General features: G+C 33.3%; 1 protein-coding gene and 1 long non-coding RNA gene across 2 annotated transcripts; one reads left to right on the top strand and one right to left on the bottom strand.

Moving 5' to 3' along the window:
• Positions 1-5245: 5245 nt before the first annotated feature.
• LOC111286077 (uncharacterized) lies at positions 5246-7669 on the top strand. Its single transcript, XR_016343304.1, has 3 exons — positions 5246-6331; positions 6456-6656; positions 6807-7669. It is a non-coding gene; the product is annotated as an uncharacterized LOC111286077 (long non-coding RNA).
• Positions 7670-9070: 1401 nt separating this feature from the next.
• LOC111286356 (P-loop NTPase domain-containing protein LPA1 homolog 1-like) lies at positions 9071-14202 on the bottom strand. Its single transcript, XM_022876269.2, has 8 exons — positions 13834-14202; positions 13543-13701; positions 12325-12659; positions 11709-11790; positions 11189-11611; positions 10365-11099; positions 10042-10152; positions 9071-9654 (listed from the first exon to the last, which is right to left on the bottom strand). Exons 2-8 carry the CDS (start codon positions 13687-13689, stop codon positions 9271-9273), a joined length of 2217 nt encoding a protein of 738 aa, XP_022732004.1. The 5' UTR covers positions 13690-13701; positions 13834-14202; the 3' UTR covers positions 9071-9270.
• Positions 14203-16300: the final 2098 nt, after the last annotated feature.

Here is a 16300-nt window from a genome sequence, read left to right on the forward strand (position 1 = left end):
TATGTGTCATGTATTGTGCTTAATTCTGCTAGTTTTTGGACACCGAGTACTCATTTCTGAATGTGTCATCCACAATGGCTTGAAAAACAACTGAATTTTGAAGGATTCGTTTATTCTTATCATCTTATTTGGATTGCCTGGTGATTAAGCTTTAATTGTCCATATCTCCCACCATTTCTTGAATGGATAATCTAAGAAGAATGATACAATGTTTTTTGCCTTGAAACTGATTTCCAGGACGAATACGATTGATGGATTATAAGGAACACACTCCATTATCACTCTCCTGTTTGGAAGTCTACGAAGAACAGCTTGGTCTCCTCCCAAGAAATTATTGAATGCTTTTACTGTACAAGTTGATATGTAGAAAGTATGATCAACTTGTGTCCTTATTGAAACCCTTGAAGGGCCAGGTCCTTTATTCCTCGTGTATTCCAAGTGGCTGTTTCAATAAAAAGTTTGTCAGAACTTGAACAGCTGATTTGTCAGAGCAACAGCAGCAGGAAGGAGCATAATCACCCTCCGGATATGGGCTGGTTGCCTGAACAGCAACGACATGGTCAGAATTGGCACCTTTATCCAATAGATAATCCACTTGATCGACAACTTCAGCAACTTCCTACAACTGTTTTTTTTTCAACCACAAAACTGGAAGTAGAATCCAACATCCTATGCATAGGATTCATAAATTATGGAGACTTTAGATTAAGAGAGTCAAATAATTAAATTAAGGTGAAGAAAAGAGATCATATTCATTCACTAAACGTCAAACCAAATGACGTGACATAATTGGGAAGTTATTATGTAGGAAAGCTAGCTAGGTACGTTTCTGCGAAAAGAAGTGGTCTATTGATTAATGTCTACGCTTTTGGACAAAAAATTATACGATTCACGTATGCTACTATATATAAAACTCAATTTTTTTTTTACTTAATTATTTGATATAACATTGAATTTTAATTTTAATTCAATTAATTTATATAATTATTTTTAAAAAATAATATTTAATAAATTTAAAATTCGAATTCTAATACTTTCAATTCTTTCTTTTATTTTTGTTGTGACCTCTTCTATAATATAAAGTATTTGATATAATGTTTGCCACTTAATGGCTACCGTCTTTTGTAGTTTCCAAGCAAATATTATAAAACAGTTGCATCTTCATTTGCACCATAAAATCCAAATCTGGGACTAAGACACTATGTGGTGATCATACAAGCAATCCCACCTCGACAATAAAACAAAAATTCAAGAGATTTCAATCTAAGAAACTATGAAGTGGCCGGTCAAATTAATATCATTCCCAAGCATAGCATGTGGGATTGATTAAATTCAGCGATACATCCACCTAGTTAATTATCATAAGTATACCAAATCCTGCAAAATTAAGGAAAATGAAGTCTTATGCAAACTCCAGGTGCATTATCCATAAATAAAAGCTTGGTTTACGGCACAATGAGAATTTCTCCCTACCTTCCATCCAGAAAAAGCATTAATATCTCACATGCTTGTTTACGGGTGTTTGTCAATCGTTATAGCTAACCGATTAGCTTGGTGAATGGTGATGGTTCTAGAAGGTTAATCGACAAAGGAACTTTAGTGACAAAATATATGACCTTTATATATATATATATATACATATATAGTAATTAAAAAGGACAAAAAGATTGGCCAAGTTTGTTGAATCCTATACGAAAGCAAAAGGTCGGAAAGGATGATATAGGAGAGTATGAATAAAGACAGGCGTGGGCAAAGGGGAAGACAGAGACTGTCGTAGGCACACTGTCTTCAACCAGCCCCATTTTCACGTGGAGTAGTGGCCCCGTCCGTACGGTTTCCATGCTCCTTTCTCAGTTTTCACCATTGGAACAACCGTGCTTCCAACGTGACACTTCCTCCACCTGCCCTCCACACCTCCAACTCAACCCCTTTTCTTTTCTCAAAATTCTTTCTCTTCCATTTTTATCATAATTTTTTTTTTCTGAATTAAATGCATAATACTACCAACAAGAAGAAATTAGTATTAAATTTACAGACATATTAATTTTTTTAAAGTAATTAAAACGTAAGGCACATGTGATGCAAGTGTACTGCATGCAACACGCCATGAAACTTTAGCAGTCGACCATTAACAATGAAATTGAATTCTTGGTTCAAACCTATTTGTAGCTTGACATGGGAATTTTTCAATCAATTCTTTTGACATAGTTATTTCATATTAATGTTCAATTTGAAATAGAACAAAATGAATAAAGATTTACCGAATTAATCAAACTATACAATAGAAATGGGTAAAAGTAAAACTATTTGTCTCATATAAATCCCATTTTTGTCTTTCAATGTTTGAAATATAAAATTTTCAAATCAATTGAATCTTGAAATATGTAAGGCTATATCGTTAGTTTTTAGAAAAAGTTGAAGCTTCCTTCTCTTCCTCTCTCCTCACCATGTTTTACATGTTTCTTACTCTCCTTTCCTCTCCTCATCAGTTTTGGGAAATCTCTGTTGACAATTTGTAATAGTAATATGGAAATGGAATGTAGAAGGACAAATAAGCTGCGAATTACGCGTGAACGAAGTGGCTAAAATGTCGAAGGCGTGGTACATTTTTTATTCTTTCTTCATTTGAATGGCTAATGAGAAGTGATTTTCATCGTGTCATTTTCGAACTAAACCCATTCTTCTTTCCGACCATGGAAATAAAGCAACACTCTTAAAGCAATCACTAACTCAGAAGAGGACCAATTAAGATGCATAGCTAGATAGCTAGTAATAGTATATATATATAATTTCATTTTCAAGCAACAGCCTAGGCACTTCAATCCCTTTTTTTATTAGGTCTCTACTGATCTATATATTTGTGGGACGTGGCCCCTAAATTCCCAATTGGAAAATCCTTCAAAATCTCATAATTGACAGCCAAATCTCTCGTCTCGTTCCTTATTCCTTTTCCTTTTCTTTGGTTTTTTTGTTTAATTGTGGCAATGCATGGGATCTGCATTCTTAAATATGATTGTACATTGTCAAAAGAAGCATTGGCCTCTTGTTTTTGGTGTTACATATTATCATGATTATGTCATGCAACGTGTGCAATATCTGATCTCATGTTCGACACCTAAATTTGTCCAATAAAGCTTGAAATTAAAGAACATTAAAAGGTTACGACAAAAAAAAAAAAGTAAAGAAAGACATACAATTAATAAAAACAATTTCATCATTAAGTAGAAGAGTTTTTTGCGCTACTTGTCTTGTCCTTGATGCAGGCACTAAACTCCTAATCCCCATTGATGGTTTTGACATTTAATTCTTGCGTTACTTTGGAAAGATAGCCAGGGTATTCTGATCATATCAGAATATAATTCTACCAAAAATTAAAAAAAAAAAGGATTAGTAATAAATGAATGAATAACATATATCATGCTGAATCTCTTATATATTATATCCACATGAAACAGGATTTATTAACAAACGAAAAATTTTAGCTACAACTTACAAGTAGAAAGAAGGGCAATTAACTGCATCAAATTTGAAAAAAACAGAAGAAAAAAGAAACCATCTGTTGAATATCTAAATTTTCTCATTCATGATGATTGAAAAGAAAAAAAAAAAAAAAAAAGGAGGGGGAGGGGGTTCAAGTGGCCAACAAATGGAAAAAAAAAATCTGCATCAGCCACTTCAATTGTACGGAAATGGGCCCTGTTTCAGGTGGAGGCTTGATGGCAAGAATTTACAAATTCATCATTATTTGGGTTTTTCTGTTCATTTTCTGTTGAGAATGAAACAAAATTATATAGTATACAAACGTTTTAGAATGAGGGTGGCATAAGGTAAAATCTTTGTTCGTGGGAGGCATGATTTATATACTTAGGTAGTTCAATTTCAAAATCAATGCAAATTCAGTCAAAAGACCTCATTTGGGAACAGAAATGAAGAACATGTTTCTCTCCCCTGTCATGTGTATATTTAAAGTTAACTAGAAAACCATGTAATTAGTGTTGCGGCACATGTGTCATGTGTATAGCACCAAGTTCAATCCCTTGACTATGTGATTTTAATTTTTTGTTAATTTTCAAAGCAATCAGTTGAAATTAATTAGTATTGATATATAGTAATTCTAATTTGAAAAAAAAAAAATGTGTATGGGGTTTGGTGGATTGAAACACGATTCCTTGTCAACCCAAACCTTAATATGTATTTTTTTTTTCTTATATTTATGATTTTGAATTGCAAGATAATTCTTTCTCATTTTATAAATCTTTTATTTTATAAGACTTCAATTCAAAATTCTTAATTTGAAATCTCAAATACTTAACATTATGGGGTGCCTTGCAGAACCAACCTCTAATTATTTGAAACAACCTCCAAGATCAATGCTACCCAATAAATATACCAAAATTAAATTTATTTTTCAAAATAATTGTGAAGATCTGCATCAAATCTTTGAAATATTGTTCGTTTTAATTTGAAAATCTTACGATTTTATCCCACATAAAATATTTTACAAATTTAGATTTAAATTTATATACATATATATCATAAGAGAATTTATATTATCCCGATATGAAATTAAAATGTCACAAACTCTTTCCGTTAAAATTAGACATTTTGAAATTTCAATTAAGTTTAACACAAAATACACAAATCTACTGAATTATACTAAACGTTAAAAATTTAGAGATGATTTTACTGTGTAATACTTAACTCCAGCAAGATTCTAAAGGTGATTCTCATGACGTAACATTTAGTTCACGTTCATTTGATAATCACTCTGATATTATTTGTAAAAATTAGCACTCAACATGTGAAATATTATTTGTTTTGATTAAAAAAATCTTATGATCTTATCCTGTAAAATATGTTTCACAAATTTATATTTATATATATATATATTATAACAGAATTTAAAATTATTATGATATGAGATTTATTATCACAAAAATTCATCCAAATCAAATCAAAGAATAGTATCATGACCCTAGTGGTGTTTTATTTTTTAAAATTTTTTTAAGCTAAATAACTTAAAAAATGGGAGAGGGCATGGTAAGAATAGGAGAGGCTGCTCTTATTTGACCACCACTAGCAACAAGTAAAAACTAACTCGGCTTGAGGAAGATGGCGATGTGTAACTGCGGCAACATCAGAGCTGCACCGTACAGCTAATCATCAACCAATCAAAACCCAGGGATGGTAAAACTCCAATAAAATATATTTGTGTATATAATAATACAGTAGTAGTACTGCAATTGACCTATCTGTCACTCTTTCTACTGTTACTACTTGCTATCTGTGTGAAACCAAAACCCTCTCTCCTTGCTTTCCTTATTCTTTTTTACCTTCAGTTCTCGTATAAATCTCCAAACCTTTGATATTAGTCAGATGTAGATCTCAGTTTGGATAAATAGTTTCGCTTTCTTCTAGGTCCTTTACAGACATTGAGTTGAGTTCTCAAGATTTTTCCTTCTTTCTTGCTTGTTTTTATTTTCTTTCTAAGGCATTTGAGGCATTAGTTCTTGTTACAGTTCTGGCTAAATTTCTAGTCCAGAAAAGGCAGTTTTTCGACATGGGTATTTTAATTTGCAAAGAGAAATCACAGTTTCAAAGGATTTTGATACTGGCAGCTTTGCTTCTGACCACATTTTCTGGTTTCATAGGAACTTCTGTTTTCTTTTTCTCCAATGAAATATGTATTTAACTTCCTTTTTTTTTTACTTCGAAAGTAATAAAGAAGCAAAATAGGGTTTGTGGTTGTTTTTGTATGTTTATAAAGATGATCTAGTTCAACACCTCAACTTGTTAGATTCTTCTTGGGTAGCTCTCACGTAATCACTTTATGTTTCAACCACTGGTAACATGCCACATCAGCTAGTTCTTGTGGCCCTTTTTTTTTTTTCTTACCAAAATTTTCCATGATATTTGATGCTTTGGGTCAAACTCAAATGTTTCATTTCTCCTTTTTTCTTGCTCTTCTCTCCTCTTATATAAATCCCATATATATATTGAGTTTTAATGAGCCTCTCTATATTTCTATAGGTGCATGGATATTTGGATAGATAGATAGATTGACAGTCGTTGTTTGCGGGTGTTGCATCATCAAGATTCACATGCAAATGCACGGTGGTGATGATAATACTAACCATCTTTTCCCCTTCTTCCCTTTCTAATTTTATTGCCAAAGTTCTTTGAAAGTGAGAATCTTGATGATGCTGCATCGGCAATATTAAACGACTATACAAAAGAGAAAAAATGGCTCTTTCCCTCAGTTTCAAAGTACAGTTTGCCACTTTGCATTTCTACATCATAACATCAACAAAAACAAGATGATTCTCTCTTTGTAAGTTACCCTTCTCTCTTCTTTTTCCGTTGTTGTCAGGTGGGTATAGTATTTTTTTTTTTACTTACTTCAATCTTACTTTCACCCATTCAATAAAGGGTATTTTTCTTTTTGCACTTTGCAGGGTAAGGTATGACCATAACAAATAGTGTCTACTAGGCTGTTTGAAAAGGACTTTGACTTGCAGATCTATAATTATTCTTCTGAGCCATAGATACTGCTGCAGTGGAAATGGCTACTTTTTCATGGAAAAGGTCTTTGCCCTGGAACTAAAAAAGGTAGAGCCTTGACATGAGATGCTATTGAGATAGAATATGTCAAAAAGGTGAATTTTTATCAACCCATGCCCGCTCCTCTCTTGTTGTGTTTATCTTTGCTTGGTGCTATTAAAAGAAAATTAGATTCATTCTTGTACTTTGCAGATCTTTGATTTTGATTATAATTTCATTAATGATTTTTGCTTGTGGGATTGCAGATATATAGGCCAAGGAACAATTTTTCTGATAAGGATGGTACTAGTCTAATGAGCTTCGATGAAGGCCAACTAGATGTTGGCTGGCTGCAGGAGAGTGGTTTGGGCAGAAACTGTGAAACTCTGGAAAAACGTGAGAAGGAGGTTTTTTAGATTTGTTTGTTTATGGATTTGATGATATCAGTTAACTAGCTTACTGCAAGTTTTTGGTTCTTCCCACCACCTTTGTCTTCACTTGGGAAAAGATTCAAAATATATTTGATTTTAAAAAGAAAATTTTGTGGACATTCTTCCATGTGGATTTTTGTCTGTAGAATTAGTAGATCGTTGAAAATTGGAACAGCTCTGCGGAACTTCAATGTGGGAGGAGCGATCATGGTGGTGGGAACATGTCACAGTCATTGCCATTGTTTGTGTTCGCATTAATCACCCATCATCCTTGTTGGTGGACCAACCACCAGAGAAGCATCTTTGCAACTTGGACTCTTAAACATGTTCTCTCTCTCTTTCTCTCTCTCTCTGAAGTCTATTCACTACTCCCACCTATTTTTCATCCCTTCAATAATACTAGTACCCCAGAAATTTCTTCATAATGTATATCTCTAATTGTGCTTCTTCATTCTTGAAAGTAATGACTCAGTTTACAAAATTATGGATATCATATCTCTGTTGAATTTATATACTGTAGCTCTTTGAGCCAGTTTCTTGTTTGTGTTTAGCAGAAAAAATCTTTCAGGGTTCTCATCTTGGTCGTATATATATATATAGCAAGTATTATATGTGGAACTTTGTAACTAGTCAGCATTGGAACTTGATCTCCAATCTGTTCTTCAATTAGTTAATCAAGCTCCCCTTAGTTCTCTGCCCGTGGGTGTGTAATCATCATTCACATGCCATTTCTAGTCTACTTTGTCCTAATTTGATCACATCTATCTCTCCGATTTTTAATTCAGTCCCTTATTTGAACTCCATACGCTTATAAAATTTATGATCATCACCTTTTCTTAGTGATATAGTGCATAGAACAATCATATCAACAACCAACTTGTTCAATATTTCATGTTCAGAAGTTAGCAAGCTAGCTAGCTTACAAATATAAGTGTGGATCTTTTGAATTTGACTTCTGGTGGGTATTTGTGATCTGGTATTCACTAAACTGCTCTTACAAACTCAACAAATAGTTCTAAACCTAATAAAACTCAATCAAACTTTCAATTTTGACAAGCAATATGCTAGGTTTGAGAGACAAGTTCAGAAAACTCTTGTTCTTCAACTTCAACTCTTGTCATGGGTTCTTCTATTTGGTAATTATTTCCTCCTTAATTTAGTCTTAATAAACACAGTATATATAGATGACTGGATTAGAAAATTGAAGTCTCATCATCTTTGATTGTTGGTCCCCATTTTAAATTTTCTCTGAAACTTCAAGAGAAAGATATATAGACAAGGGATCATGGTGGATATATATCGTACAATGTCTGCAGCTAGTGCGCTTATGCAGTTATGCATACCCGTATTGCTGTGTTTGATATTAGGACGACCTTTTTGTGATGAAGAAGAAGTTTGCTAGTGCTTCAATTATTATTGGTTTTTCAGCAAACATTGTTGACAGTTTATTCAATCAACTTACAACCCATTTTTTTCCTTGTCTTTACAACTTATGGAAACTGCAATATCTTTATCTACAACTATATGAGAAATATATTCAATTCTTTTTGTTGTTCAGTTTATGAGTTCGTAGTAAATGGATATATTGATGCCTTGGTCTGCACCACTAATGAATTCAGACCTCATCTGCCCGTTAAAATGAATTAGATTTTTGCTTGTTAGCCATCAACTTGGTTCTACCTTCGCCAAGATAATGATGAATCTTGAGACATTAAAAGGGACTTATTTATACTTGTTGGCATCCTGCATATGAGTTTTTGAGAAAATGGTAACTTGGATCCTCACTCTTTATGTACCTTGGCAGAACAAAAATCAGTTGCAAATTATATGAAACTTGAGACTTTGAAAGTAGTAACTCGAATCCTCACTTGGCATAAATTTTTATTTGGAAATGACTATTTCGTTCCAATTTGAGTTCATCCTGGGGAATCTTGACCGTTTCTCTTTGTTGGCAATGGAGAAGGAAAATAATGCTGACTAAAACGGAAAAAAACCAGACATTTTCAATCTGTTAAAAGGGGTTGGATCAATCATCTAGCAAGTGCTGCTCAGGCGGACACAAGCTTTTAAGTTAAAACCTTTGTACCAAAGAAGAGAAGTTTAAACCCAAAAGTTGCTCATGGCATTTATCAAAAAACAAAAATCAACATTTAAGCATCAGTGGTAGTTCCCAGTCATGAAATTATACATGAGAGCAGAAAGTGGGCAGGGGTTAGCAACCTGGACTAAATTACCTAGTAATTATACAAGCCGCAAAAGGTTATAAAGAAAACTATCAAATACCATGAACAAAATTATTTCACAACCGATGAGGGGCTCCAGAAAGTATGGGATCACTGATTATTGATCCATGCTTCCCCAAAGCTGGAATGCTGAGGGAGCGTTTTCTCATTTTAACACTGCCTAAAGTTTCCAATACCCTCTCGTTCTTCTCTGTAAGCAGAGAAGAGTAAGAGCATAGTGGCTCAGAAAACTGCTCACTTCTACTTCTAAGGAAGAGGTCCAAATTCTTGTTATATTTATCCCCTCTTGTGTGGGTTGCTTGGTCCGTGGAAAATGTCACTACCTTATCACGGGGGTCATCTTCATCGTCTGACCAGTAGCCATTCTCCTGCACATCCTGCATTGCTAGATCATCATACTCTTCATCTGACTTTGTTGAGCCTTCATCAACAGAGCCTACCTGTAGAACAGAAAAGAGGAAAAATTAGAGTAAAATCAAAACGGAATCTGAAATCAAAATATAAGTCCTTGTTTCATCTGGAATTCTAAGATGAAGACTTAAATTATAATAAAAATCTATGCGAATTAGAATGCAGAACCTAATGCCATTTCCATCATCCAACATTCATCAAAAAAATATCACTGAATCAAGCTTACATTTCAGATCAAGGAATAAGCCATGTTGTAAACATATTCCACATAACACAAATAATAAAGAACTAATAAGAACTCCTTTTGGTATTATTGCATGGCAGGTTGCAATGCCATTTGCAATTTAATCTCTAAAGATTAACACAATAATGATATATGCTTTTCACCTCTTCTAGAATCTAAGACATGCTCATACCTCTTCATGGACCTGTTTATCACCATCATCACTTAAATCCTCATCACTGTCCACCTCAGGTGGATCATCTACTTCTTCATCACTGCCATGCACTGAATTTTCCTCCTTTAGCTGTGAGATAGAGAGAGAGAGAATAAATAATCCAAGCCAAAAATAAGCATGGCATAAATATAAAAGAGAAAAAGAAAAAATTCCACACTATTAGTAGTTGGCGGTGACTTCCATTTGTTTATTATTTCATCTAATTTTCTAAACGCAAATAAAAATAACCAAAAGCATTAACAAAGAGTATTTAAAAATGAAAAAAAATTGTAAGAAGCTACCTCCTTTGCAGGACCATCAGACATCCTTGGTGAGCTGCAGCAAGAAGATTGGTATCTACTGCCATTATCAGTCCCATCACATCTAAACTCATCTACACTTCCAGCACGACTTGTGCCACCATCACTAGGCCAGGCACTAATTCCAAAGTGACCAAATTGAAGATTAACAGGTTCAGCCTTGCCAATTTTTAAAGGTCCATATAATGGAATGCATCCACCCTCAGTCCCATGGCCAGAGATGGGCATTCTATTACTATCAACTGATTCAACTGGCCAAGCTTTGGCCACGGATCCATCAGTGTTAAGAAGAGCCATCAATTGCCTGGAAGAACCATTCCTCTGGATCAACTGAAACATTCCCTTGGAGCTCAGTGAATTGGCAGCACACTGATTCCTGTATTCCTCATCAACCACAGCAACTGTATTTGTTACAAGATCATAAAGTGGATCCCCAGCTCCACGCCTGCGGAGGCAACTGAAAACTGTTGCATGTATGGCCGCCACGCTTCTGTCAACATTTGTGTTGTTTATTTTGGGGACCAAATGCTTGTCAGCTCGTTTGCATAGATAATCTTGTATCGTCCTGATATTCCTTATATACTTCACATACTTATTTTTTGCAGGGTCCAACGTCATGTACTTTGCACGAACAGCAAATCTTTCTAAGTGTTTGTCTTCATTCGTAATGTATATCATGAATGGCATAATAGAGGGGTGTTTCTTCATTAGTCCCATCTGCACACAAAAAAGTTGATATAAGAATATAAGAAGTTTGGGGAAATGAACACATTTGATTGCAGGGGAAAAACCAAACATCTACTTACAACAAAATTAAGGCTTAAGTGAACACCCTCGACAACCACTGACTCTTTCCTCTCTTCCCATGCAGTAATCAGTCTGTCTAGACTGTCTATCACCATCTCACTTTGTGCCTTGAATCCTTCAACTGCCATTTGTTTGGGACCGATCAATTCAGTACAAGGAGAACCACTCTCCATTGGTCGGGCCTCCTTGCCAGTTGAAGAACAATCATCTTCCTCACCCTTAGGAAGTGATTGAGCAATGCCTGCCAATTTTTTTGCCTTTTTTTTAGCCTTCGCTTCGGCAACTGCAACAGGATCCAAACACTCCCCGGCATGGTAGGTCGAAGCCCAGAGTAGAGGATTTTCCTTCTCATTTACAAAACTCCTCATCATGTGGCGAATAGAATCAGTTGAAATCACAGTTGTTATTCCCAACCTGCTACCCTGCATGACATTATCAAAAGCACTAAGATAAGATATTTATGTTATTGCACTTACAAATGCTAGTGCCACACAACTTTAATATGCAAAGCAAAGATACCAATAAAGCAGACAAAGTAGATTTGCCACAACCACTAGTGCCACACAACAGCACAGTTACAGATTCCTTCCTCTCTCGGATTCTGCAGTCAAAACCAAATACAGTTACAAGGGGAGACAAGAAGGTTCTTGCATCTGATTTAAAGACCCCCAAGCATAGGACATTGAACAAGATCACTCTAAAAACCACTATCACAATCCCATATCAAATCATATATGTGCATTTGCTGCAACTAGGCATAAAAAATCTATATGTTACATTAAAAACTTATGGAATACTTATGATAATGAACTGTACTGTCTTATTGTTGGTAAAACCACTGAAAGGGGAAAAAAAGAAAAAGTTGGCAGACAAATGAAAAATCTATGGAGAAAATCATCTTGAATAGTCTATCTCTTGAAATATACTGTGGAAAAAATTGTCATGTCAAATAAGATCGAATAAATTAAAGTGTGAATTGCCAATATGCAAGATACCAAAATCACCTCTGGAAATTATCAGCACAAGGCAAAAATTTAAAGGAATAAATGCAGATTCAACATGCAAGAAATTAATTACATGCCATTTATATTGCAAATTTTTTTGGTAGGTATAATATGTAACAGTCACACAATACCTGCATGCCATAACCAAGTCAGCCCTCTGGTTTGGACCCACATACTTATACTCAGCCAGAGCTTCACATACAACATCTAAGAAAGTTTCTCTTTTTATGACAATTGATGTACGTCTTTTGTACAACTCAAATGGTATACTCTTATTTCTATCATCTTTATCTGAAACTAAACGGCTGCCTGCCTCTGCTCTACAAAAGTCACCACTGGTAGGATGAACATCCTCCTTCTCAGAGTTTCCTTTGAAACCTTCAGAATTCAATGTCTCACTTCCCTCTTGAAGTAGAGAGTTGTAAGAAGGTTCCCTTCTTATCAATTCAAAAACCCTCTGGCTAATCTGGTAAGAAATACAAAGAGGACATTCATCCAAATTAGAAACATGAGAGAAAACCAATCATGTCAAATTAGAAAATTAAATATGAAATGACATATCACAACACCAACCCCATAAAATTATTAACAAATCAACTAATACTAACATCCAAAGAGATTGTGTGACAGAGAACCTGGACAGTACACAAGAATTCTATATACGCACCTGATAGAGGAAAAGACCAAGTCCCAATCTTGATATGCATACTTACACAAGGCAACTGTTTCAAGTCTAAACCTCCCAGTAAACACAATAATGAAGATCTCTATCTCCCAAAATGATGATGGGACCACATGATATAGAACAAGATCCACAACAAATAGGTGCCAACAAAAAAGGAAGCAAATCAAAATGATTCCATCTTAACTAATTTCAATGATTCCATCATTTGCAAAGGTCTGAAAGCTTTTCAGAAACAATAGGAACCTAAAAACCAAGCGATTCCAGCATCTTGTTTTAAAGGTAGACTAAGGAGATAAATATTCAGCAAAAATTCTATGACAGCGACAGAATGCGGGATTTTTTTTTTTTTGAAAAACTGGGAAGCAAAAAACAAAATGCTACTGTTGAATCGTTAAAATTCGTATAGTTTTGACTCGAAATTAAAGCTGAAAATCATGTAAAATTGAAAAGGAATTTACAGAACACGTTATAAGCAATCCAGATCTATCAACTCATCATCCACATTTTTAATTGATTATTTCGTAATTATAATATATCAATCAAACAAAAATATAAAAAGAAAGAAACTATTTATATCAATTTTTATCAATTGCTTGAAGTTTAAAAAAAAAAAAAAAGGAATTCATCTAAATTCACAAAGCAAGAAGGAAAAGAAAAGGAAAACCTTGAAGGCATGACGAGCTTTGCAGCCCATGAGTTGGAGAGTGCTCTGAAGAACAGGACGCATGTACCGAAACGACGACGTCACCTTCTCTCTCCTCTCGCCTCCGTCCACCACCACTATATATAACACTTTCGCTAACTCTCCCATCTCTCTCTATCTCTGGCGCACCAAAAATAAAAAAATAAAAGAAAATCAAAATCAAAACCAAAACCAAAACCAAAATGTCAACATTGTAAAATAAGGCAATGTAGGCGAATCAATGAAGAGCACTTGAGAAATCTGAAATCCAACCTCAATATTTACAGCGAAATCAGCCCAGAAAAGAAAAAAAAAAAGACCGAACGGGAAATAAAAAAGAAGAGAGATTGTTAGGGTTTATTTTTTCTATATATCATGACATGCGGGAACGCCATTTTGAAGAACAAGAGAAGAAAAGTAGAGGGAAAGGATCGCTAGCCGTTTCTTGGTCGTGTCACCATTCTACCACGCATCACGCAAGCAAAGCTTCACGGGTCCTTTCGTTTCTTTCCTTTCCTCTCTCTCTTTTCTCTTTTACACAAGAACCGCTCGGGGGAAGATTTGCGGAGGAAAAGAAACAGACGGTAAGAAAGAGATCGCGCTCATGTTGGGCAACGAATTACGGAGATACGCGAGTAACGTGAGGGAACCGTTGGAGAGAAGGATATTTATATCTGCAAACTGAACGGGGATGAGTGTGGGCCCTTCTATTGGCACCATAATCGAGGAGTGGCAATAGAAGTAATTTTTAAAAGAAGAAGAGGGTGAAACAATGAAAACAACATTTTGTCCTTGTTTCGTAATTAAGAAAAAATTATAAAAAAAAAAGTAAGGAAAAACAAATTAACTTGTTTATATTATAAATAATATTGTTCTTTCCTTTTGAAATTGATAAAGTTGGAATCTTAACGGCTTTATGCTGCATTGGACTTTCCCCCTTCATTTCTTCTTTTGCTAATGCTTGGTTAAAGCAAATTAGCCCTTATTATGGAAAAAAATATAGATTAATGAAATTTTTCAAAGGAATCGATCATTAAATTGCGTTTACAATTATTATAATATGCCAATGGAATATGAATGTGATTCAAAGTTGGGAAAAAAATAAATAAATTTTTCCCAAAAATTTAAAAAACAAAAAATATATATATATATAATTGATTTATATATTCAGCCATTGGCAATAAATCCATTTACTTTAACTAATCAACTCTTTTTGAATGATTCTCTTTCTTAAAAAATATAAAAAAATTTTACCCACAAAAATTAAATGTAATTGGTAAGGAGATGTATTCTAATAGGTCCTAAATCTAAATCATTAGACACAATTAATAAGTCCTTATCATTTTTTTTAATTAGATTTGATTTGTCTCTTAATGAATTTATTTTTTAAAAAAATATCTTAAATTTAACTAAAGATTTCTAAAAATAATAAGATATAATCTATTAACAAAACTAAATTTAAAAGTTAAGGTTATATACAAGAAAAGTTAAAGCACTCCTATAACACCTACACCATTAAAAATGGTACCTATTAATCTTTTATTATCCTAACATTGTTCTTAATTTATAAAATCTTATTTATTTACCCTTATTTGTTAATTAATCCAAACTTATTTTAGAACAATTTATTTTACTCAAAATTTCAAAAAATCCTCCCAATAACTTTGTTAAAATTAATTTAAAAATTTCTTCAACTAAAAATTTTTGAGATAATACCATTGGTGTTTCCCTCTTAATTCCATCATAGGACAACTTATGTAATTATAAAAATAAATTAAATTATATGAAACAAATAATATCTTAATTATTGTACAAATTTATTATACAAATTAATTTCATGATAAAAACAATAGAACTAATAACAAATTTGTTCAACATAATTAAAATTGAAAAAAAATCAAAATCCAAAAAAAATAGAAATAAAAATACAAGAACAAAGAAACGTGAATGAGAAAAAAATTAAATGAACATAAATAACTATAAAAAAAATAATGAAATAATGAGATAGAAACCAAAGACATAAATACATTATTATCGAATAGAATAAGCATCGAAAGAAAATTTAAATAATATAAAATAAATAATATAAAATTACTCAATCACGTGTGAATTAAATTAGTGGGGCAAGACTTGAAAGAGATGGTACCTCTACAAATTTTCGACTCGATTTGTTAGCTACTCTCCTATTCTGTTATCTACCCTACCAATTTTCTCTTCTCTTGCTTTTTTTTGTTTATTGAGTCAAATTCTTAATTATGCTTCTCGAACTAGATTACATTGCCAATATATATATATATATATATATATATTTAAAAAAAAATAGAAGGTCTTCAAAGAAATGTGAACCCAAAACCTTGTAGTATAACATGAAATTTTTATTGTGATTTTACCCTCGTTATCCAATCTAAACTTTTCATAAGGAGTTAATGATGCTTTGTAAAAATTATTAACTTAATTACAAGACAATGAGATGCTGACAAATTTTAATTATTAAATTTTAATTTAATCCACCTTTTTTTTTTTTTCTGTCCATTAATTCAAAAGTATTGAAGCATTCTACACGTACAAAATTATTTCTTTATTGGTTGTTGAAATATTACTGTTTCTGATCAAATTTGCAGAAAAAAATTCTCCAAAAAAGAAATAATATTTTGATAAAATCGACTTTGGACATTTCCCCAACCGACCGATCTGCAATGGACAACCTTCGACCGTAACAAAGTTGATGATGCCGTAGGAT

Source organism: Durio zibethinus, chromosome 6, assembly GCF_047325235.1.
Source record: "Durio zibethinus cultivar Kanyao isolate XHJ-2024 chromosome 6, ASM4732523v1, whole genome shotgun sequence".
Classification (NCBI taxonomy): Eukaryota; Viridiplantae; Streptophyta; class Magnoliopsida; order Malvales; family Malvaceae; genus Durio; species Durio zibethinus.

Bases quoted from the DNA above. Each gene is read 5' to 3' on its own strand.
- LOC111286356 (XM_022876269.2), bottom strand. From the start codon at position 13,689: ATGGGAGAGTTAGCGAAAGTGTTATATATAGTGGTGGTGGACGGAGGC. The intron at 11,791-12,324 runs GTATTGTGTGAC...TTTTGACTGCAG, and splicing joins GACTTGGTTATGGCATGCAG to AATCCGAGAGAGGAAGGAAT. The intron at 9,655-10,041 runs GTATGAGCATGT...TCTGTTCTACAG, and splicing joins ATAAACAGGTCCATGAAGAG to GTAGGCTCTGTTGATGAAGG.